Source organism: Chaetodon trifascialis, chromosome 2 (assembly GCF_039877785.1).
Source record: "Chaetodon trifascialis isolate fChaTrf1 chromosome 2, fChaTrf1.hap1, whole genome shotgun sequence".
Classification (NCBI taxonomy): domain Eukaryota; kingdom Metazoa; phylum Chordata; class Actinopteri; order Chaetodontiformes; family Chaetodontidae; genus Chaetodon; species Chaetodon trifascialis.
This window is the reverse complement of record NC_092057.1, coordinates 10,298,800-10,321,345: the sequence shown is the minus strand read 5'-3', so window position 1 is coordinate 10,321,345 and position 22,546 is coordinate 10,298,800. Positions and strand designations below refer to the sequence as shown.

Genomic DNA, 22,546 nt, shown 5'->3' with positions numbered 1-22,546 from the left:
CATCGTAGTAAGTCTACTTTAACTGTGACTAATATATAGCAGTTTTTCGTCTTGGCCAGAAGAGCCAAACCAAAGCCAGGAGCTCTTCTTCTCTTCTTTTCACTGCTGTTACAAACAGGTACGGACAGTTAACAGTTAAATCATCCACTGTAGCTTTGCTCTTATCTGATTGGGATAAATTAATACAAAAAGCAAATCAGTCTTACATAATAATTGACTTCAACATGTGACGCGTTTTTACTTCCAGAAATACTTTCACGAAGTCCTCAATTTCTTTCAGTTCTGTTCATTATTAATTTAAATTATTTTAGCATTCAGATGATAGAATTAATAGACAATATATTTTCAGCATGATTCAGTTAAGAAGCAATGCAAAATGTCAGATTATTGATCAGTCATCCTTTTAATTGAACTTTTTTCAAAACTTTTTTTTTTTTTTTTAAATTTTGATCCAGTTTAGTCTTAGATTCTCACTCCAAGGACAGGGTTGGACACATGATAAAATAATTTTACGTAGTAACCTCAATATGACAGCACCGTCTGGGACCATATGATCTGCTGAAAGTCTGTGTTTTGAAATGGACCAAACTCTTCACACATTATCACAACACTCATCATATTTCATGGCGCCTGGTTCTGAATAGACACTCACTCGGCGCCACCTGAATGTGAATCATTTAAACAGTAGCCGGGGTCTTTGCTTTGGTTTGGCTTCGCTGGCTCAGACCTGCTTATGCTAGTTGTCACTTTAAACTTGTTTTGTTAGCTACTGAATCAGAATCTATGACCACTAGCAAACTGAGCTGACAGTCTGTAGAATATTTATACATGTTGTACAGTTGTGTGTGTGTGTGTGTGTGTGTGTGTGTGCGTGCACGTGTGTGTGCTTTTAGACTATTTGGGAACTGCTTTGTTTGGTTTTTGGTACGATAAGTTGCAACTCTTTGATAACTGGGTGATGATTGGATGATCATTTCTGCACATGAAGAATCGATGAAGAAGTCGCTTTATTTTTCAAATGTCTCCTGATATGAAAAGCAGGATTCAATAAGAATCACATGTACTACTGTCACCGGCTTGTTTGTCATGAAAACAGCGAATGGGATCCCTGTTTGTGTCAAACGTTACATTCCCAGATTATCTCATGAGACATGAAATATTTTTTTTAACATTTTAGTTTTGTTTTTACTTTTTCTCCAGTTGGATGATGGAAGCTCCATTTGTTGCGTTTTAACAAAAGTGGTTGAGAGATTTGTCATGTTGATGATTATGAGGCAGAGAGAAAGCGAGTGGAAAAAGGGCTTTTTGTATGAATTTACTCTGGTTGAAGTGAGCAGTAATCTGTTACAGTCACATCTCTTCTTCACACAGTATGTGTGTTCTAGCCTCTGAGGCTGAAGTGTGTTAAGAAGAGGTCATACTCATGACATGAATCTGAGTAAAGTAAGAAAGGAACTGGTTGGACGTCAGTCAGCGTCACCCGTTTCTGTTTCAGCACAGCTGTTTGTTCTCAGTGTTAAATTTAATGTGTGCCATCCCAAACTGTTTAAAGGCAGAAGCATTACATAAAGTCCTGCCCTCAAGGTTGACACTCAGAAACTGGAACAGAGCAAAATAAGCCAATACAGGTAGAGGGCAGGGCCTCTGCAGATACAGACGCCTCCACACACTTTTAGTGGCTCATAAGTGATGATTGAGTTATTTTTTATATGAGTCTAGACATTGATTTTTGATTTTTTTTTAGCATTATGTGTGAGTAAAGGAGGACTGGACCAGCTCCGGCAGGTTTCTGACGGACTCATAACAACATAAGGATCGAGTAAAGAGACAGTATTTTCTTTGACCTTGTGCTGAGTATGTTTCTCTATAAAACTCTGCGAAGTACACTGAATGTTTGAAGTGCATCAATAACCTCTTGAAACAAACAGCTGTGCAGTCTTTTGCTTGGTTAAAATACAGTGTAAAATCTGATTCAAATCCTTATGTCTCACAAAGAATATTAGGGGTAAATATAATAATATTAGGCACTATACGCACTCCAAACACAGCTGCATTGTCGGTTTTGTGTTTGCAGAGAGTAGAAATGTTACTAATGTCCCTTTAAATATTGGCACTGTGTTTTTTATGTTCTCAGTTCCTTCAGCTTTACTCTTCATGGCTTGACTTAACAGATGTCTGCTCAATATGTTGTGTAGCGAGTACAGATGCACCAGTACCAGGTTTTCAGCAATGGGAACTAAATCAGGTTTCCCAAACAGAACTGCATGTTTCTCCAAACTCCTCCTCAGGGAGGTCAGAGGTCAGCTGCAGAGCTGTGGGAGTCAAGTTTTGCTGTTATTGGTCATGTATAACATACGTGCCATGGTTATATTATTATGCTGGAATTTTTGCCTTAGACCATACCTGTGTTTTTTTCCTCCCTCAGCCTTGTGCTACTGGAATCTGTTATTGGTGCATCCTGTTTTGAAGGTGTTGTGGATGTTGTAACGATGGGTTTGTTGAAAGTGATTGAGGTGTTGAACGTGACTGACATGTCAGTTGCACATGGACATTTGAAGACCTTACCTCCTTTTGTTTTACACTATGTTGTCATATTGTACAGGTGTGTACGCAGGACTTTTTTTTTCCTTCCTTAATTAACCTGACTGAATTCACCTCAGCAGAGAAACAGCATTTTGACGCTGGATTGGGATTTCTCCATGTTGTCTTTTCCTCTTCTCATGACGTCTTCTCGTCCTTTTCAGCTCAGTCTTCATAGACTGCAGTTTTACAAACCTGCTTAAAGGGAGACCTAAATTAGATTCTTTTGTATTTATTGCTCTTTGGTAAACAAAAACGTCTTATGCTGGGGACATTTATGAGCCAGATTTAAGGTACACTTTTTCCCTTTTTTTTTAAAATTTACTTTTGCCACCCAGACCTGAGCAGCTTCAGTCTGTATGATGTGAAATACTGTTTTATATTTGAAAAGACCCTCAGAGCCTTGTTGTCTGTAAGTGTCTGTTTTTCTCTTCACATAAATGTGAAACGTTTAGTTACTGATCTTAACTTTGTGTGCTGTACGTGGTCACTGATGAGTTCCTCTGTGCACTGAGCGCAACAGATGAAAGTGTTGTGGAGCGACATCACTTTTACACAGAATTCTTATCAATTAGGTTAATCAAAGACGATCAAATCCAACTTCTGTCTTCTCATTTGTCAAAACACAGTTTTTCCAGTGTGTCAGTGAACTCATCTGTGACTGATGTACCATCTGGTTTAAACTGTGGTAACCTTTGTTTTTATACCTTAGTGTAAAATAACTTAATCATGTACATTGGCTTCCTTGGCGAACCGCTTTGGATTAAAACTTTTTTGTTTCCTACAGAAAGTGTGGCGTTGAATTTATTTCTCAATGTTTCCCGTTGTATCTTTGAATTTTCCAGTGTTAATGCTACAGTAGGTCATGACAGGAATTAATTGCTCATCAGAAACCGTATTCAGTAACAGACTACCGGAGAGAAGGTTTCAGATCAATGTGGTGCTTGTGTTTGCCCACTAGAGGGTGCAATCTGATAACATGGAGTTGTAAGTGTGATGAAAAACGTCACAAACGGTTCTGTAACTGTTCTAACCATTACCTGTGTCATAAAATCCCTTATGTGCCAGTTTTATAACAGTTAAATCATGTCTTGGATTTTCAAGATTGTGTTCAGTTAAATGTGACATCATTTAAAGATATCTATTTTGATTGGTTCCACGTTCCATGAGCAGAAATATAATCCATTATGTATCGTATATTTACATTTTTAAAATTAATCTTAGTAATTTTAAGATAGCCATGTTCATATACAGATTGTAGTTTGGTTTTATTGTTCTGTTATGATCGAGTTTTAATCAACATTTTTTCTTGACATTAATGGTTATATTGATACCCATTGAGAAACTCTGTCTGTCCCCCTCCAGGAAGGTCAGAGGTCAGGCTCAACCAGTGACGTGTCCCAGGAGCTGGTAGGCATTCAGCAGTACTGAGAGATGCTTCTGCTTTATAGATGCTCCATCTTGACCTTAGAGTATTCTTAAGCCTCTGCTTCCCTTTAAGTCACCTTTACTTTTGAAGCAAAGCACACCAAGTGATGGCTAAAACTCTGCTGTTGCTACACGTACATGTACTTATATCTCTAGTCTTAGTATAATGAACTATACCTGTAGCTAACTATAACTATATGCATTGAAAGCGAATCTGATTTGACAGGTCCGTTAATTAGAGCTGGGCATTAGGTTTCCCACTGCAGTAAAACACTGGCAGGGCTTTTATTTAGGTCAAGTCTATTGCTTAATAAAATATACAAATCCAGTTCAACACTGAAAGAACATTCTACTCACTGAAGTCAACATTGATATGATACTTAATGTGAAGTTAATTGCACGCAGCATGCTCCTTTAATTATTTATCTTTTCATCATTCACACCTTAATTTGTTGGTTTCAGCAGCAATCTAAAGCTAACACCTCGGCATGGTTAGGGCATGTGTGAAGAGATGGTCGATTTAAAGAAGAAGAAGAATCAGAGGGACAATCCCCTTTATTTGTCACACAGCAACATCCACATGCACACACGCCATGCACTGGTGAAATTTTTCCTCCGCCTTTGACCCATCCTGGTCGTCCTTCCTCTGCGGCAGACCAGGAGCGGTGAGCTGCCATCCGACCGGCGGCCGGGGACCCAGTTCTCTTCGTCACCACTGGTCAGGTGGTGACCTTCTTGCATGTTTTTAGTGGGGGTATTTTTATGGAAGATACCCCAGGTGAACACGGGGAGAACATGCAAACTCCACACAGAAAGGCCGGTTTTTCCTCGAATTGAACCCGGGACCTTCTAGCTGTGAGGCGAGAGTGTTACCGCCATCCCACCGTGCCACCTGGATTTAAAGAGCAATGTAAAAATCAAATGTTTGCACATTAATTGAGCAGAAATCACGTTTTTAATCTCTATAGCTATGCATTTGGTCAGCAGGTTTGAAGTGCGGAAAAGATGCTCTTTGGGACTCAAACTACAGGTCTTCATAATTAAGTAATCTGCTGGTTACTTTTCTATTTGATTCATGAAATGTCAGATCATGGTCACGGTTTCCAAGAGTCCAAACAGCTTCTTATGTTTGGCTAACACACCCAAAGATGTTCAGTTTACTATCATGTAAGCAGCAGATCCTCACAACTGAGGATCTGCAATAAGGTGATGGTTGGCATTTTTTCAAAATGGTTCCCAGTATTGTCAATAGACAAATTGCTTGATTGACTGATCATTTCAGATTAACAAATTAATTTGCTGTACTCGCACATAAAGCAGCATCTCACATTACAATGTTTTTCCTCACACCTGCACTGGAAACAGTTGGATCTTACAGCTGCTTTGTAATTGTGAAATTGTAACGCAATAATCACATAAGGAGGGCAGTTGGCACCCATTTAATCTGGTGTCTTAATTGATCAAATTAACCACATTTGTCAGCACGGCTAATTTCGTGAATAGAGGAGTCTTCTCCCGTTGGACGGATTAGAAGTTCTTGTGATCATCGTCCTAAATGAAGGGACTGTTCCAAATCCAAAGGTTTTCTGAGCTGAGACAAAAGCATCTGCTCTGTCCTTCCAGAAATCAATTCAGACGCGTCTGGAGGAAAAGCCCCCAACCTCCCCACCCACCCCTGCCTCAGAAAGCTATTATGGCCCCAGAAATAAGAGGGTCCACCCCCCCGGAGATGTCAACATCTCGTCCTTCCCTTTGTTGCAGATTATCGCCGAATGAGTCATTCAATTCAGCTGCAGACGGGCTCTGCCTGTGGCCAATTTGTTTTCCATCACTTGTGAAGAGCGGTTGGTTAAATTAACCCGTCACACTGGGTCTGCAGGGAGAAGACAAAGTGAGGCCACGAGCAATAATCACTCAAGTATGGTGGTAAATAAAAAGCTGGGTAAACTGTGCCCTGCAGTCGCTGGTCGGCGTACAGCAAACAAACACTAAATCTCTTATTCAGACAAAATCTAATTATATTCCACATAACGCCATGATATAGCGAACGCATCACTGATGATGTAGTGATGGATATGACAACTGCTACAATTTACATTTTTGATACAGTCCATTTATGAAGCAAAAAACCTAAATATTTGTTTAGTTCAGGTTGTCAAATCTGATTATGTGCTTCTCTCATATTGATGTGAATTGAATAACTTTGGATCACCTTGGTTGATTTTTCACTTTTTTCTTCACTTTACATCTTAACCATTGATGGATTCAACTGAAAAACAGATTAATGGATGGTTAAAAATCTTTGTGTTGCACCCCTGCAGTTTTTATTTTTACCCAAATCAGGTGAAAATGGGTTTGGATGATGGATTTAGGTTTTGGTGAGTTTACCCTCCAGCACATCCCTCATGATTCACATTTCTTCTTCTCTCTTTTCCTTGGTGATTTGGCAGTCACAGAAGCTGAAACCAGCATTTCTTTGGAGATTAAAAAAAAAAAAAAACTGAGCCAGGCTCCATTTGAATTTCAGAGCCTTGCCAGTGAATTCATAATAGACTTCTGAGTAAGCTCTGTGGCAGCTTATGGCATTCCAGTTATGCCAGTCTCACAAGAAACCCCCTCCCTCTCCAGCCAACCCAAGTTCCTGCAGCCCGGTGTGCTGTCTTGGCGCTGAGCTGTGGCACAAAAAAAAAAGGGATCACATTGAACACACAGCAGAACTCCCTGCTGCATCCTTTATGTCACATTCATTAATGTTTCTCTGCACAAACTGATTCTCCTTCTCTGCCCTCGCGTTTTCTCTGGAGCTTCCCAGTCGGATGCTTCAGTGTGATCATGATTTCCTCTCCTTTCTCCCTTCCTCCCCTCTCTCTCTCCTCTCATCATGTCCATGCAGCCTTGGGCTCTTTTCTTCCCCCAAGGGAGGAAAGCGCATGTGGGCGAGAGAGATAGACAGATAAAGGGAGAAGGGAAGAGAGAGAGAAAAAGGCTGCCGTCACTGGAGGTGGCGGCTCCTGCTACTGCTGTCACTGAATAGATGTGAGTTCACTCTGGGTGCTGCTGTGTGTGTGTGTGTGAGTGTGTGTGTACATATATGTGTGTGACTTGTGTGTGGGGGGGTGGCGTGGGAGGAGTCTCTGTGCTGTTATTTGTAAAGGCTTTTGATGGATGATTGCTCTGTGTGTGTGAGATAGAGGGAGTGAGGGAGTCCCCCCCTTTCTTTTTTTTTTTCTAGTGGCTCACTGTTCAGTGCACAATGACTCAATGAAAAGTAGAGGGGAGAGGCAAACACACTGTACGCCTGCACGAGAGAGAGGGAGAGAGAGAGAGAGCAGAGAACACACAGGAGAGTAGAAGAAGAGAAGCCAATTGGAGGGAGCTCTAAAGCCGGGGACAAGAAGAGGAAGGGGAGGATAGATTTGTCTTTTTTGCTAGTCTCTCTTTCTCTGAAAGGCCACTTTGGGATCAAGTGGCAGCTGTTCAGTCTGAGCTGAACTTCACCTGGCTGTGCTGCTGTCTGTCTCAGCCCCTTCAAGCATTTGGCTCATTGGACTTTTGCACTACAGCATTGTCATCCACTTTTGGAGGCGGTTGTAGTGGTGCTGGTCAGTCATCCCAGGAAGGAGGACGGTAAAGGAAGGGACAGGATCTGTCGGCTGGCTTCTGCAGTGTGGTGGAGTGATGCAGGAGAGCAGGGTGTCTGCTGGGAGAAGCGGGGATGATGCTGGGTCAGGAGGCTGTGGGATGGCGGCAGTGGCGGCGGTCCCAGGCCGGGCTTTTCGATCTAGTCTGCGGACGGTGCTGGCGTGGGGTGTCCTGGTGCTGATTGCTGGACTTGGAGATGTGGAGGCGTGTCCCGCTCCCTGCAGCTGCCTGGGGACCACGGTGGACTGCCACAGCCTGGGGATCCACTCCGTACCCAAAAACATCCCCAGAGGCGCTGAGAGGCTGTGAGTAGTCATACTGAACACGTGTGTATTCATATTTTTCTATACTTCTGAGGACCACATACTCACAGAAGGCTAGATGAGGGGAATCCTTCAAAGTGACGGCATATTGCTGCTCCTCACTTAAAGGAGCAATTTGGTTCTGGGTTTGTAGTCAAGACCAGGTTTAAGGTTTAGGCTTGGATTGGTTATAGATTATGATATGAAGGTCCTCACAAGTATAATCAAACATGCATATATCTGTGTTTGTTTTTCACACACACGTTTTACACACATGCATCTTATGTGGAGGAAGGAGTCAATTATGTGTGTGTGGGTGAAAATGAGTGTGCTGGTCGATTGAGGTATCAGTGGGACTCACCCTGTGTTTCATTTCATAGTGTTTCTATGTGTGTATGTGTGTGCACACACTTTCAGCATCTTTCCTGGCTTGTTGCAGTGTCTCTTCTCTTCCAGCTCTCTTCCCCATTAGCCTGGTTAACTTCATATCACACACAAGCATGCACATACACACACACTTAGACTTCAACTCTCCACTTGACTCGCAGGATTCAGGGTCTGCGGCATCGCCGTTTTCTCTCAAGCGCCGTCTTTTCAAAATTCACATCTCACACAGTGGGCGAATTCCTCAGCACCTTTTAGTGAAAAAAGCCAAGATATCCTCTTCTTCTCGCTGTCAGCTCTTACTCTGTCCTTCTCTGTATCGTGTTTCAGCTTATACAGTGTAACTGCACAAGGTTCAGAAAAGTGTAATATAATCTTCTTCGTTGGTGTATGTTGTTCCTCAGATGTTGCTCCTCTTCCTGTAAAACAGGTCTATTTTAAAAGTACAAAGGGGAAAACATGTTGTCCTCCTGGTGTAGCTCACACTGCATTCCAACATTTAAAAAGTCTGATGGCATCTCATAAAAGTCAAAAAATGAAACCTGCAAGCAACTATATACTTTCTGCTGAGGCGCTGCAGATCCATTTTTCATGCCACTTTGAGGAATGATTCACGTCGCTGTAATTGAAAGTCTAACTTTGAAAGACTATCACTGCTGACCTACTGATCTAATTCTGATGAAACTTCCAGGAATCGAACATCTTGTCACTTACTGACACACTGAAACTGGCACTTAGATCATGTTAGTACATGCACCAGCTGTTATTTTCAACCCATCTTTGTTTATTTCTGCCTCAGCTGGGGGTTTCTTGTATCTGGCCTTTAATGGCCAGAGAAGCAGCTTGAACAAATCCAATTTTGGTGATGGTCATACTATTACTCTTCTCTCAAAAAACCCTAATGTAATATCGCTGACTTCATTCTGGTCTGCTGATGATACCGTTGGTGTCTTAATTGGTCTCTCTGCCTGTTCTGCTGTCCCTGTGTGACTGCTGAATGTTGGTGCAAATTGGCGTTTCTAGAAATGATCCCTCGCTCTTTGATTCCGTTAAACGGCCACTGGCAGAAAACTCTGACTGAAATATCGGGTTTTGACATCAGGTCAGTTATCTAGCTTTTTGCGAATTATTAAAAAAAATAAGGAAGATGCACCCAAGACATCTTAAAATGTTGTACTGGAGATTTCCCTTCAGAAATTTTCATCTTCAAACCTAAAAAAACCATAACGAACATTGCATTATGGACTGCATGTGATAAATAAGGAAACACTTTGTCTCTTTCTGTCCCTCTCCAAGTGTATGCACTGTGCTGTACGGGGCTCTCAGTGCAGAGTGAACATGTATGTGTTTGTACATTGTAAGTGTGTGTGTTTATTTCAGGTTCTAGAGTGCCTGTGTGTGAATAATTGATGATTGTCAGGGGTGCCAGCAGAGACACATTATCCTTCCTCCTCTCTGGTTTACTGTAGCGTGGAGGATGTTTTCCCCTCTGAGGCTGATAGCTTTATGATCAGGGATGAAGACTTGAGCCCCCTGGTCAAAGAGAAATGGCCTGGAAAAAACCCTGAGCCTGCAGACCCGCTGCCTCGTTTGTCTTTTTACATCGCCGAGAGAGTAACTGTTCTCTGCTAAAGGTTTTCCTTGCTGTACAACCTAATAGTAACTGACATGAAAAAAAACCCTGGACAGATAAGTTATTGCCATAAATGTACCTACAGTTTTATTTAGTAGAGCAGAAAGGTGTCATTTATGTTGTAAAAGTTGAAACAAATTCATAAGAATTGACAGATTCTGCGAGGATCCATCTACATGTTATACATGTCTACGTGGTATCATGTTATCATCCTGTATCAGCAGGCAAAATGAGCATCATATGTCATTCATCCCAAAAACAACTCATTTGGCATTCAGGACACCTTTCGAGGCACAAAAGACTTGAATGCCAGAGTTTTATTACCTTCTCTCACCCAGTTTGACAGCTGTAACCATTCGGACGGCACAGTTGTTGACATTCGTGATCCCAGAAGTTGGTCACTGGCCAAACCTGCTGGTTCACGTTTGATTAGAAATCGCAAACAATGATTGGCCTGTTGTTCAATGCATGGTCTCAACATATCCTGGCGGTAGCTGACGACACCGTGATCAGATAAACTGGCATGGTGATCAAATTGAGGGACATATGTCATATCGACCTGGCATTATCACAGGACAGCTGCAATGCCTGAATGATACCCCGTCTTGATTTCACTTTCAATTTCTACCCATTTTAAAGCAAATTTTCCATTTTTATTCTGGCTAGGTTAAAAGTTTGCCGCTGTTCCTGGTCCGTCCTAAGCTGGGCTAAACATGTCCTATATCTGTAATTGACAAACAGAAATGAAATTGTTATTGATCTGGATGGATGGATGGATGGATGGATGGATGGATAATTTGACTATTAGTAAGACTGAAAACATTTCCCAAATTTCAGACTTTAAGTGTTCTCAGATCAAAAAGCAGCAACTGTCTTAAAGGGTCTGTTCACACAAATGAAAAGCAAAACAGAAACAATGTGTAAACTCATGGTTGATCTGTGAAGTGTCCTGAGCAGCAGAGACATTGTTTCTGGACAGACATTTTGTTAAGTTTTTCAGTGCAACATTATGCAAGAGTTGGTGTTTTTGCGATATGGTGCTCTTCAAGCTTCTGAGTCCAATTCTTTTATACACCCCTGTCGTGAATATCAACAGCTGTGCCCATGCATTTTTTACGATTACATTACTTATGATTACAAATTAGCCAGTGGACATCTTTGCTAACACATCCAAACATCAAGCAAGTGCAACAACACAAGATATAACTTAGTAAGCCATCTAATGTTACCTACTAGTCAAACAGCAAGAGGGCCAGCTTGACGTCTGTCTTGCAGCCTTTTATTTTGCGATGCGAACAAAGAGGCAGTCTGAGATTTACTCTTGCACAGTTAAGCTCTCTTTTTCTTTTCTTAGCATCCTTCGTCAACATCCTCTTCATTCTCTAGACCTCTGTCATGAAGATACAGGCGGCTAAGCCTGAAAGCATCAGCTAGCTGAACGGCTAACTGAGCTAACTATCTAACAGCAGCTATGGTTAGCAGGAGTTAGTGGTTTCTTTAGCAGCAAGTTAAGTTTCACCAAAATCGGTGACATAGTTGGTGGTGTGTGGCATAGTGCCGTGAAGCGTTACGCACTTGTTCGGCAGATCGCACCCGGCAACTCATGTTACATAGTACAAGAACAGGCATTTGGGCACAGAATGGGAATAAGAGAGACACTATTCTCCCGATGGTCAGTGTACCATTGGAATAATTTTGAATCTATTATTTAAAGGTAAAATAGTTTCAGAATTTTGCTTTAACATCATTTAAAGACCTTTACTGCAAAACTCTGATATGCATTTTTATGATCTGTGTGAACTCAGCCCTGACCACTGTCCAATGGCCGGTCACTCTGTGCATGTAAACATAGCTAGTGTGACCTTTTAACCCTTGTTTTCTCCTCCCAGATCTCTATTCTACCATCCTGTTGACTCAGACAGGCCCTGCCCTGCAGTGGAGAGGAGGAACTCATTAAACAGCTATTTGTTAGAGGGCTTGTCGCCCAATTAGCATGTAAAGTGATCTGAGTGTGTGTGTCAGCTGGACAGCTAGCCACTGGCAGAGAGAGTCAGTGTGTGCGTGCATGCGTGCGTGCGTGTGTGCGTGTGTGTACACAGTATTCCCTGGGAGACAGGCAGCAATAAGAGGGTCATTTATCAAGGTGACTGCAGCAGTTAAACTAGCCACCCCCTCCTTGTTGGATTGTCATGGCAACACTGAAAAATGGATGCCCCTTTGGGCCCTGATGAACGTGGTTATTATAGCCGAGAAAAGAGGAAAGTGCGCAAGAAAGACAGCGAGAGAGGACATGTGTGAATGCACTCAGGATGTGTTTATGAGTGTGTGAGTATACGCTCTGATGTCAGAGGAAAGATGGCTGGTGGTCTTTGTCAATTTAGCAATTCAGAGTGTTAACCGTAGACTGAAGGATCATCGGTTTGGTTATGTTACCGCTCATCCAAAAGTTGTTATTTCCTGCTCTAAGACAACACTCTCAACCAACGTTTAAGATAAACTACTGTGGGCTGTCTTCCTCTGGTCCCTCATGGTCCCTCAAAATATGTTAAAAATCAGTTACATATTATGACTTCTTTAGTGGTTGCACTGTAAAAAGTATTGCTAAAAATTAAAAAAGTATTACTTTTACTCCAGCTCAGAATATACGTACAGTAAATAAACATGGAAGCAACACAAATATTGTGATAATTTGCCATAGCTTTCAAATTCACAGTACTTTACCTGGATTATCTGCAGGATCAAAAAGTCAAAAGTGTTTAATCCCCTGCAAGGAGAAATACAAGACATAAAACAGCAAATCGGTTCAATAATGTTACTTGACTAATCGATTTCAGGTGTGTGTGTGTGTGTGTGTGTGTGTGTGTGTGTGTGTGTGTGTGTGTGTGTGTGTGTGTGTGTGTGTGTGTGTGTGTTTACTGTGGCGTCTCTGCAGAGCTCCTGGCTCCTCACAACTCAAACATAAACATCTGAAATGCACAGCAGTCAGTCACACACTGCGCTCTCAGACTGTTTATTTCTGCCTCTGGATGCATCATTATATAAACTGGCCATGACTCATTGAGAAAAATATTAATCAAGTGTGTGTTTGTGTGTGTGTGTGTTTGCATGCATGCACAGCATCATGCGTAGCTGCCAGTGAGGCAGCTAATTGAGTGTGTGGAGGATTAACATTAGCGCCTGACCCAGTGGGCAGAGAGCGGGAAACTGAGGTGCCACATGCACACTTGGACACCAGCCACTCTCTCTCTCACACACACACATACACACACACACACACACACACACACACACACACACACACACACACACAGCATACAGTACTTTTATGAGGACATTGCATTGTCCTATATTAATTCACTGGAGATTTAACCTAACAACCAAAAACCTCCTCAAAACTTAAATGTCTGTCCCCACATGGCAGCTATAGGTCCCCACAGTGTGAGATGCAGATCATCAGTTTTTCATTTTGTGATGAACTTCAGTGCAGAAGTACAACTCTGAGCTTATTAAATCTTTGTTAAATTCAGAATTACTGTGTTAATGCGGGGGATTGGAACTGGTTTCACTGGGGATGACAACACTGCACAACTGTTATATCACTGTCAACCTTTTTCACTGGAAAATTCCAACACAGCGACGTCTGTGGATCATCCTGAGTGACCTGGACATTGTTTCTTGCTGTCTCTTCTTATAGCTCTCCAGTGCTGTGAGATGCACAAACAAAAAAACCTTCACCTCCATGTACTGACATAGTTGCAGCATCTTAAAACCTCAGTCAATTGCCAGTTGTAAAGTAGCTAAATTCTTTTCTTTCCGTAGCTGAATTACTTTCTTCTGTTTCATTATCGCTTCACAGTCCTCCTTCCCTCCCTCTCTTGCACACACACACACACACACACACACACACACACACACACACACACACACACACACACACACACACACACACACACACACACACACACTTCTCGGTTTCATTACCAACCCCAGCCTCTCCCTCTCTTTCTTTTTCTGTCCATCTCTTATAATCATCTCACCATTTACCCTGCAGCCCCTCAGTGGGAAAGATGCCGCTAATGAAGTGTCATTAGACCTGAATTTGTGCGTGTGTGGTTGCTAATATTCGTCACATTCACTGTGCTTTGTCTGGGGAGAAAGATGGGATGAGGAGAGTGAACAACAGAAGGGAGCAGGAGGAGGAGGAAGAGTTGTTTCAGGCTGTCAGGAAAAGGAGAAAGCAGGGAAGTGAACATGAAGGAGGAGAGCTGGTGAGGATGGAGGTGAAAGAGGGAAGGATGATAATATGAAAGAGGTGTTGTTGAGGGTAGGAGGAGGAAGGAGGTGATGGTGAAAACAAAGACTGCTTTAACATCTGCAGTGCAGTCTTTTGTCGACTTGGTCATATTTCACACAGTTAATTTCAGTTTTTATTTATTGATAAAAGCTGCTTGGAAACCTTCTTCTTTCCTGGTCAGGAAATGAGTTTGTTCCGAGCAGCAGAATATTTGCTGCCACTCTTTGGCTCCTTTACCGTGTGTCTGGGTGGGATATTGGTCACGGTCAGATCTAGGTCCAAATGAAGCAGGCTCGGGTTGGAAAGGTCTGACAAACCTCCTGCTCAGTAACATCTTGTACTGATCGCTCTGTTCTCATATGACCAAACAAAGAAAGAAACCACACCGGGGTTGCACAGAATTGCTCTGAATATGTATTAAAAATGGTTAGTGGCAAGTGTTTGGAGTGGTTGCCATGGTATTTGTAGATTTCTGTCCTTTGCTTTGTTTGTCTTGGTCAGGATACTCCCATTTTAATGCTGGTTTTCACTAAGATCCTGACAACGTGATTAGGATCATGGATCAGTCCACCTCCTCTATGGCTGCAGTGTGGTTTGTCCAGACTAAATGTAATCCAAACTGACTATGGAAACAGGGTTTTTCAATGTGACTCATGGAGCTCATGGGTCGCACCTCACAAACTCACTCATTGACCTTTAGCAGCTGTAGATTTGTCTGTCATTGTCAGACCAGCTCTGCACCTGCCAAACACCACACCACCTACAGCGAAGTCAGAAAAGCTGCAGCTTAGACCTCCAGCAGATCCGTCAGCAGCTGTCGACAGTGAGTTTCAGGCCGTGTTCTGACAAATTTCAGCTCTCTCATTCATTTGAATAGAGCCGGTCCATTGGCGCAGTTGGGTTGCCAATGCAGGGGACTCCTGTTCAGCAACGCAAGGCCGTCCAGCAATAAAAGCTGAGGACCGTTGAGATGAAAGATGAATAAGATGCTGGCATGCTAACTTTCCAGAGTTGTAAAATCCTGTCTGTGAGTATAAATGGTTGTGCAGTGTGCCATCTGATGAGCCTTTAAACACATTAATCTGTCACTCCAACTGGACTTTCTAGATTGTGTTTCCTGTCTCACTGGTGCCTTAAACAACACAGCCCTCTGGGTTGTTTTAACACAGTCGGACTCCCGGCTTCTAGCTGCGTGTTTTTATAACTGCTGTCTGTGCAGTTTTGAAGTACTATGTGTTTGCTAAAATGAAGAAGAAATGGATATCCGTTGTACTAGTACTAAAATATTAACGTGCTCCTGTTTGATGATCTAAAACACCAAATGTTTATTTCCATTTGAAACATCAATAGCCATGCACTTGACCGTCAGACAGTGAGACTGTGTTAATATACGAAACATCAAGCACATGCATGTGAACAGCAGCGCTGAAGAAAAGATGAAGCTGCAGCTGTGACTCTCATGGCCTACAGGGGGCACAAGTGTTACCGCTGCAGCAGGGGTTCCTTCACTTGCCTGTAGGGGGCGCAGATTAAGCTGGTGCTGCAGCTCTGCATTTAAACGATGTTAGCTTAGCTTGGTTCCAGGAGCTTTACTTCAGTGCCACTGTGTGTCATGGTTGTTCACATCTGGTACACTGTGGTTAAAACTCACGCCGACCAGAAATAATAAAACGAACTGATGCCAAGCAGACAAAGCCCATCGTTCGGAGCTAAACAAACTCATGAATCTGATTTATTTTCAATCCCTAAACTGTTCATTAAACAAGGCGTTTGTCGATCCGCCCATTGTAGCCAGACAGCGTGGACCTCGACAAAACCAACACTCTGTTTTATAGGGAAACATGTTTTAATTGCTGGATGGAAAATAGGTGATGGAGCACGAAAGTGTTGGATTTCTTTGTTTATTCAGACCCGCTGAGACTGAAAACTGTTGCTGTGTTTGTCTCTGTCTTCAGAGACTGTGCTTGTGTGGGATGGAAGATGTTGTTTATGTTCGTGTGTGTGTCTTGTTACTTCACTCGTCCTGCATAGATGCTCAATTGAAAAACAGGTTAAAATGATCCATTTGCATTGACTGGCCACACGCGTGCTCACGTGTGCAAGCTGGAATATTTTGTGCTGATATTTGACATCATTATATTTAACCACTTTGCAGACAAGTCTCCTGTTTTCCTCTTCAGTATCTTTGATGTTACAAACCTGTGTAAGTTTGGATATTGTTTAGCTTTGACCTTTTGATTGATTTTTATCTAATCAATTTAGAACCCATGATACTCAAACAGAATACAGGGATATGGGAAAACTATTATATGCTCCATGCACACAACAAAATGATTGGATGAGGCTCGTAACTGTACGCTCCTGTGTATAAACTGGGCTCTTGAAAGAAGGGCTGACAGCTTATTAAACTCTGTATAACTGGTCTGGCTTTGTCTGCACAGGGGCCTGCTGTACTGAAGGCTCAGAATAATATTTATTCACATGTCCGCTCTCTCCAGGGTAGGGCGTGATAGTGTTTGAAATATTTTCCAATACTGGTGCCAATATAATGCCTGAGTTTTGGTACTCATATCAAAGCAGTACGTATACCTTAGTTTGAGGACTGTAAACGTTTTTGCATTTAGAAACGTCAAAATTTCATCATGACGTCAGCGTTTAATGCTGTCTTAACATAAGCGAGGATTCAGATCAGAATCAGACCAAGTGTCGATCGGCATCTTTTGATCTTTGACAGTGTTTGAAACTGGACTCTATGGACCCACTCACAGAGAATCCTGTCGAGGTTTCAGCTCTACTTCAGGATCAGTGCTTCTGTTCACTGCACGTCTTTTATCTCTGTTTTTTTTATCTCTCTGCCCACAGCGCGTATCTCATCATCTTCCTCCATCGCTCCCCTCCTGCTCTCCCTCCATGTCACATCTAACAGTGGATAGCAGAGCTGAGCAGATCAACTGCCTCACTGCCCACTGAGGCTGGGATTGTGTGTGTGTGTGTGTGTGTGTGTGTGTGTGTGTGAGACGCGTTCTGCTTTAATGAGCCATTGTTTGGCAGAGTCGCCACTCGAGGGGAGTCTGTCGCTTAGCTGACCCCTGACCTCGCCATGCTGCACAAAACTCAATTAACCACGCCTCGTCAGGGCTGCGTTTGTGTTACTCTCTTCCCTCGTGTCTCTTTCCTTCTCCTCATACAACAAGACAAACCTTTGTAATTAACATCTGATATTTTGAGACTCGGTGTGTTTCTGAACTTCCGCACACGCTCTTTCACAATGTGTGACAACGTGGTCATCGCTCGCTGTACGTCTCTCTCGTTCCTGATGCTTGTTTTGCCTGTGCTGTCTAACTGTCGGGGTAATTTCACACACATCCGGCAAGTGATTCTGGACCCCCCGCCACGACCCGTCTCTAGCCATCCTTCCCTCCCTCCATCCCAGCCAATCCGCTGCTTCAGCTTTCCCTCCCAGTCCATCAGAACGACCTCCTCCTGCATCGTCTTGACTCTAGTGCAGCAATCTGCTTCACCAGCTTGTGTGATGTTGTACAGAACAAGGCAATTACTTAACAGAGAGTATGGTTTTCTTGAGCAGCTGTCACAGCCAAAGTAACACAGACTGCCATGTCTTTCTACCAGATTTTTTTGCCCATATTGAACACTTGATATACTGGCCTGTATAATGCTCATCGACAATCCATCACTGACAGGAGGAGGAAGCTGTGACGGCACCAATTTCACTGTAAAGAAGTTATTTTTGTGCATCCGTGAATTCCTGCGGTTATGCTTCTCTACTCTCTAATCCCGCTGAGTCCTCAGAGAGAGGGTGGGGACACCATGTTCAAAAACTGAAAACTAATCGTCCTCAAAATACAGTGAAGCCCCTTAACGGTGGGAGATGTTTATCAGGATGGATCAGCAGCAGACTGAACAAAAACAATGGCAACAGGCTTTGAATACAGACCCTTTTGCTCTTGAACTCTTGGAAGTTATAATGAGCTACATTATTGTTTTCTCACCCTTCATAGACAAAACGATGATCAATTAATCATGAAAATGATTAGAAATTCATCGATAATGAAAATTATTTTTACTTGCTCCCCTGGCAAAATCAGAAATTGTCAAGGAGGACATTGTCAGTCCCAGTAGATATACTTTTTATTCCTACATGCACCCACAAAGTGTGCAGACACACATTTGTCACACACTGTCTGAGTTATTCAAATCAAGAGATTGAGATCGAGATTCTCGTCTTTTTGCACAAAATTCCCTCCTGTGTTACAGTTGCTCTGAGTGTGAGGACACACTGGGGAAACAAAAAATTTGTGCTCAAAAGAATGTAACTTTGGAAGATAACTGTTTGATTTATGTGAGTCAGAAAGCTAACGCCTCAAGTCATCTTCAGCCAAACTTTAGAATCCATTTTTGCACACAAAGGAGAATTTGTGTGAACTCCATCGTAAAAAGTCTCATTCAGGAGGGAAAGTTTTCATGGCCAGAGGAGAGCAGGAAAGACTGTAGCAACCAAAACTCTTTCAATAGTAACTTAAGTTAACTAGAATTGATTAAAAAACACTTAATACAAGAGAAACTACACTGGAAACAAATGGAAAATGAAAGCGCTTGAAAGATTTTTTCACGCTGAGCTCATTTTCTGTTATTTTTCTCTTTTCCCGCTTTGCCAGGTGTTTTCTTTGCATTTCCATTGGTGAAGTGTAGATCCGGTTCACACACCCAAACCACAACATCCACTCTCTCTCTTTTATACAGGACGGGACAAGGTCACACTCTGCTCCACCCTTTACAGTAGTACAGGAACATGACACTCCACACACACACACACACACACACACAAACAACACACAGGTATGAGCACAGGGTTCAGTTTACCTCTCCTTCCACAAAGCCTCGTGGGAAGAGTGACATCACCCCGTCTCTTTCTTCGCAACCGTCCATCAAAGTAGACAATGAGGTCATAGGGTTAAACCCCCCCCCCTGCTAGGAGCAGCCTCTGTGACTGTGCTGGATAGAGTGCCTGCCTAAGTACAATATCACATAACACACACTGGCAACAGTTTACGCTTAAAGTTTGTGTACAAAATGACTGGAAACTCAGCCGTTTCTCTGAAGCCTCTGCCTGAGTGACTCGGAGCGAGTGCAGCAGTAGCATGAAACTTCCCAGAGAGCCTTTGAAAAAGTGATTGGAGTATGTCAGTGTGAGACGAGGAGCGGCGCGACACTCCTGTCAAACAGTAGCTGTTTCATCTTTGAAGGAGTCTCAGAGTGTATGTCTGAGCAGACGGCTGGGAGAAACAGCCTCCTTAGTTTTCTGGCTATTGTCCTGAATGTGAACTCCCTCTGAAAAGACTTTCTGCAACTGAGCGAAAATGACTTCAAAGAGCAGGAACGATGTGCTGAATGTTTTTACAGTATAAATTCAGAAAAAGTGTCCTCGAGGAAAGAGTAAAAAGTGGAAGAACGTGACTGAAGAGAGCTGGTTGTGTTATTTCTTTTTACAGCCAATGAAACTTGCAGAAAGTGAGTTCAGCTGGAGCCTAATCTGCTGCCTTTGTGACATTAATCAGGACAGAAGTTGATATCTGATTACCAGGAAAGTGGCTGCTCTTTTTTTCCTCTAGACTATATTTAGTCAACAAACTCTACACAGAAAATTGGTACTGTACAATAGATAGAAGAGAACAATGTTTAGTCCCAACCTCCACCATCATTAGCCCCATAAACAAGCTGAGAGTCCAAATATAAGAGGGTACTCTGTGCCAGAGTAGTGCAATGAGGAGCCGGAAGCCAGGTTCTAAATTTCAAGAGTGATGAAAAGAAAAGAAGAAAGGAAAAACAAATAAATAAAAGAATAAGATATATTAAATGAAAGAAGGAGGTTTAAGAATGAATATATTTGTACAGATTATATTACAAGCCAAAATCAACGGAGACCAAGGAGAATGTGAGTGTTCAAGGTGCCGTAGATGTGATGTCCCAGTCAAGGAAGCAAATGGGATGTCTTGCACTTCTTGTAACTTCTGTACATTTTGTGTATATTTTGTGTGTCCTGATATGAACATTTCTCTCTTCCGTGCTATCTTGCCCACCCCTAATGTCATGACTTATTTGACCTCTAATCCACAGTTTACTTGCTGCCCTCTAATCCACTGTTGTCCTCTCTGTTTTTCAGGGATCTGAACGGAAACAACCTGACAGTCATCAGCAAGACAGACTTCTCTGGTCTCAAACACCTCAGAGTCCTGTGAGTCACAGCCAACATTTTTTAAATCAGTCATTACCTGTTTTGTGTTGTTGTGTTTCAGCTCAAAATACACACAGACACATTTCTGGAATATGAAGAGCCCTATCTTCTCACATCTGTCAGGCTTGTTGCTGACAGGACAACAGGTCGGATGCATTCAGCAGAGATTCTTTCCCACATTTCTTTGCTAGTTTTAGGTCTCGTAAGAATGTGGGAATCACGGCTGCGGTGCCATCAAAAGCCGGAGGGAACAGAATGACGCTTAGGCTCGGCAGTGACACATGAGCTGACCTCAGGTGCTTGTTTGGTGTCAGTGTCAGTCAGATTTACAACAGGGAGGGGTTTGTCTGTGACCTTTTGACCTGGAAACACGGTGCCCTCTGGGAGAGGCTGCACTCATGGTGGTTTCCTGTGTTAACCTGAGGACTAGGACCGCGCTGAGTGTCAGTGATGGACATGAGGTGTGAATAGGATGACATGCCAGGAACTAATGACATCTCCAGAGGCCTTCTCAAAACAGATTAGCAGCCCGCTGGGAGCCCGGGGCTCGTCGCTGTCAGGAGGGGATTGAGTGTTACACCAGTGGTTTACGATGTGGAAGTCTGTGGAGTGTATTTATCAAGTATAAGATCCCAGCAGCAACCATGGGAGAAATAACATGCTTTGTCTTTTCAGTTTGATTAATGAGAGGGTGAATGACGTTACAGCCTGTCTCTCATTTTTGTTTGTGCAGAGCGTCAAGATTCACACAAAATAATTACCAATATTATACATAAATATCTACAAATGGAAAATTGATGCCACCCTCTTGCTGTAACTACTGTAATTTATTCTGCACTATTACTAATATATCCTGATATTTTACTCAGGATAAACAGGATAAACTTTAAAGTCTGTGCTGCTTGAAGACCATAATATGAATAAGTCCCTGAATCGATGGTGGTGCATTACAGCTTGCATTTATGCTTTATGTCTGTCTTTTTTTTTCTTGTAGTCACCTGATGGAGAACCAGATCAGTATTGTTGAGAGAGGATCGTTTGATGAACTGAAGGAGCTGGAAAGACTGTGAGAGCGCACCCTTTCACACATATACTGTACACATGCATTTAGAATGAAGGTGATTTCCTCCAAGCTGACTGTAACATTTCTTAATCCAACGTTTTTTGTTTTTTTTTTCTGTCCATCCAGTCGCCTCAACAAGAACCGCCTCAGCCAACTCCCTGAGCTGCTGTTTCAGAAGAACGAAGCTCTGTCTCGACTGTGAGTCCCCATAAGCTCTGCATACTCTGCATCTTTACTCTCCTCGATTCTAACGCTGCTCCCTCTGTTGTACCTCCTGCAGTACTTTTTAAGGTGCACACACACACAGTTATTTTGGCATCACTGTGGCCCAGCTGTTGTTGGTGTGTGGTGCTAAGGGAATCTGCTCATTTGCCTTCTGATCAAGTCACTTCATGTCATTGTCATTGAAATCATTCATTGAGTCAAACAAGAAGAAAGAATAATAATTTTTTAACAGATAAGGGTCAAATGGAAGCGTAGTGCAGCGTGCCGTGACTGAGAGAGCACTGTGTCATTATCCGTATTTCAGTGTAGAACCACAGCTCAGCTGAAGTTCATGCAGAGTTTACGGTCCTTATTGCTCTCCATACACCATTCCACCAAATTTCTCATCTCTTTCTGTGCATTTTGTGCTCAATTTACAGTTCAGTAATGGATTTAGGAGTTCTATAATATCCCCTGTGAAGCCTGAACTGTGATTATTCTGCCTTTGTGACGAATCTTATGTGTATGTTTGTTGCGTGAGTGGATTGGAGGAGGGTATTTTTAATTAGGGAGAATGGTTAGTTACTGTTGGTGTGTATTTTTGTGCTTCTGTGTTTTTTGTTTGTTGGAAAAAGGGAACCATTTGATCTGTTTTGTCCTATAACCTAAACCCACCGAAATGAGCTTTTTGTATATCATGCTATTATTGGAATGGTGTTATTATGCCATAATATTATTGCATATATTTGAATTCCTGATATGT

General features: G+C 42.4%; 1 protein-coding gene across 2 annotated transcripts in view; it reads left to right on the top strand.

The window, feature by feature from the left end:
• The first annotated feature begins 7,276 nt into the window (after positions 1-7,276).
• Positions 7,277-22,546, top strand: part of LOC139343749 (slit homolog 1 protein-like) — a 56,518-nt gene continuing 41,248 nt past the window's right edge. For both annotated transcript variants that reach the window (XM_070981531.1, XM_070981539.1), the window contains exons 1-4: positions 7,277-7,955; positions 20,445-20,516; positions 21,511-21,582; positions 21,706-21,777. In XM_070981531.1, coding sequence (XP_070837632.1) covers positions 7,687-7,955; positions 20,445-20,516; positions 21,511-21,582; positions 21,706-21,777 — 485 coding nt within the window. In that variant the 5' untranslated portion in view covers positions 7,277-7,686. The remainder of the gene's footprint in view (positions 7,956-20,444; positions 20,517-21,510; positions 21,583-21,705; positions 21,778-22,546) is intronic.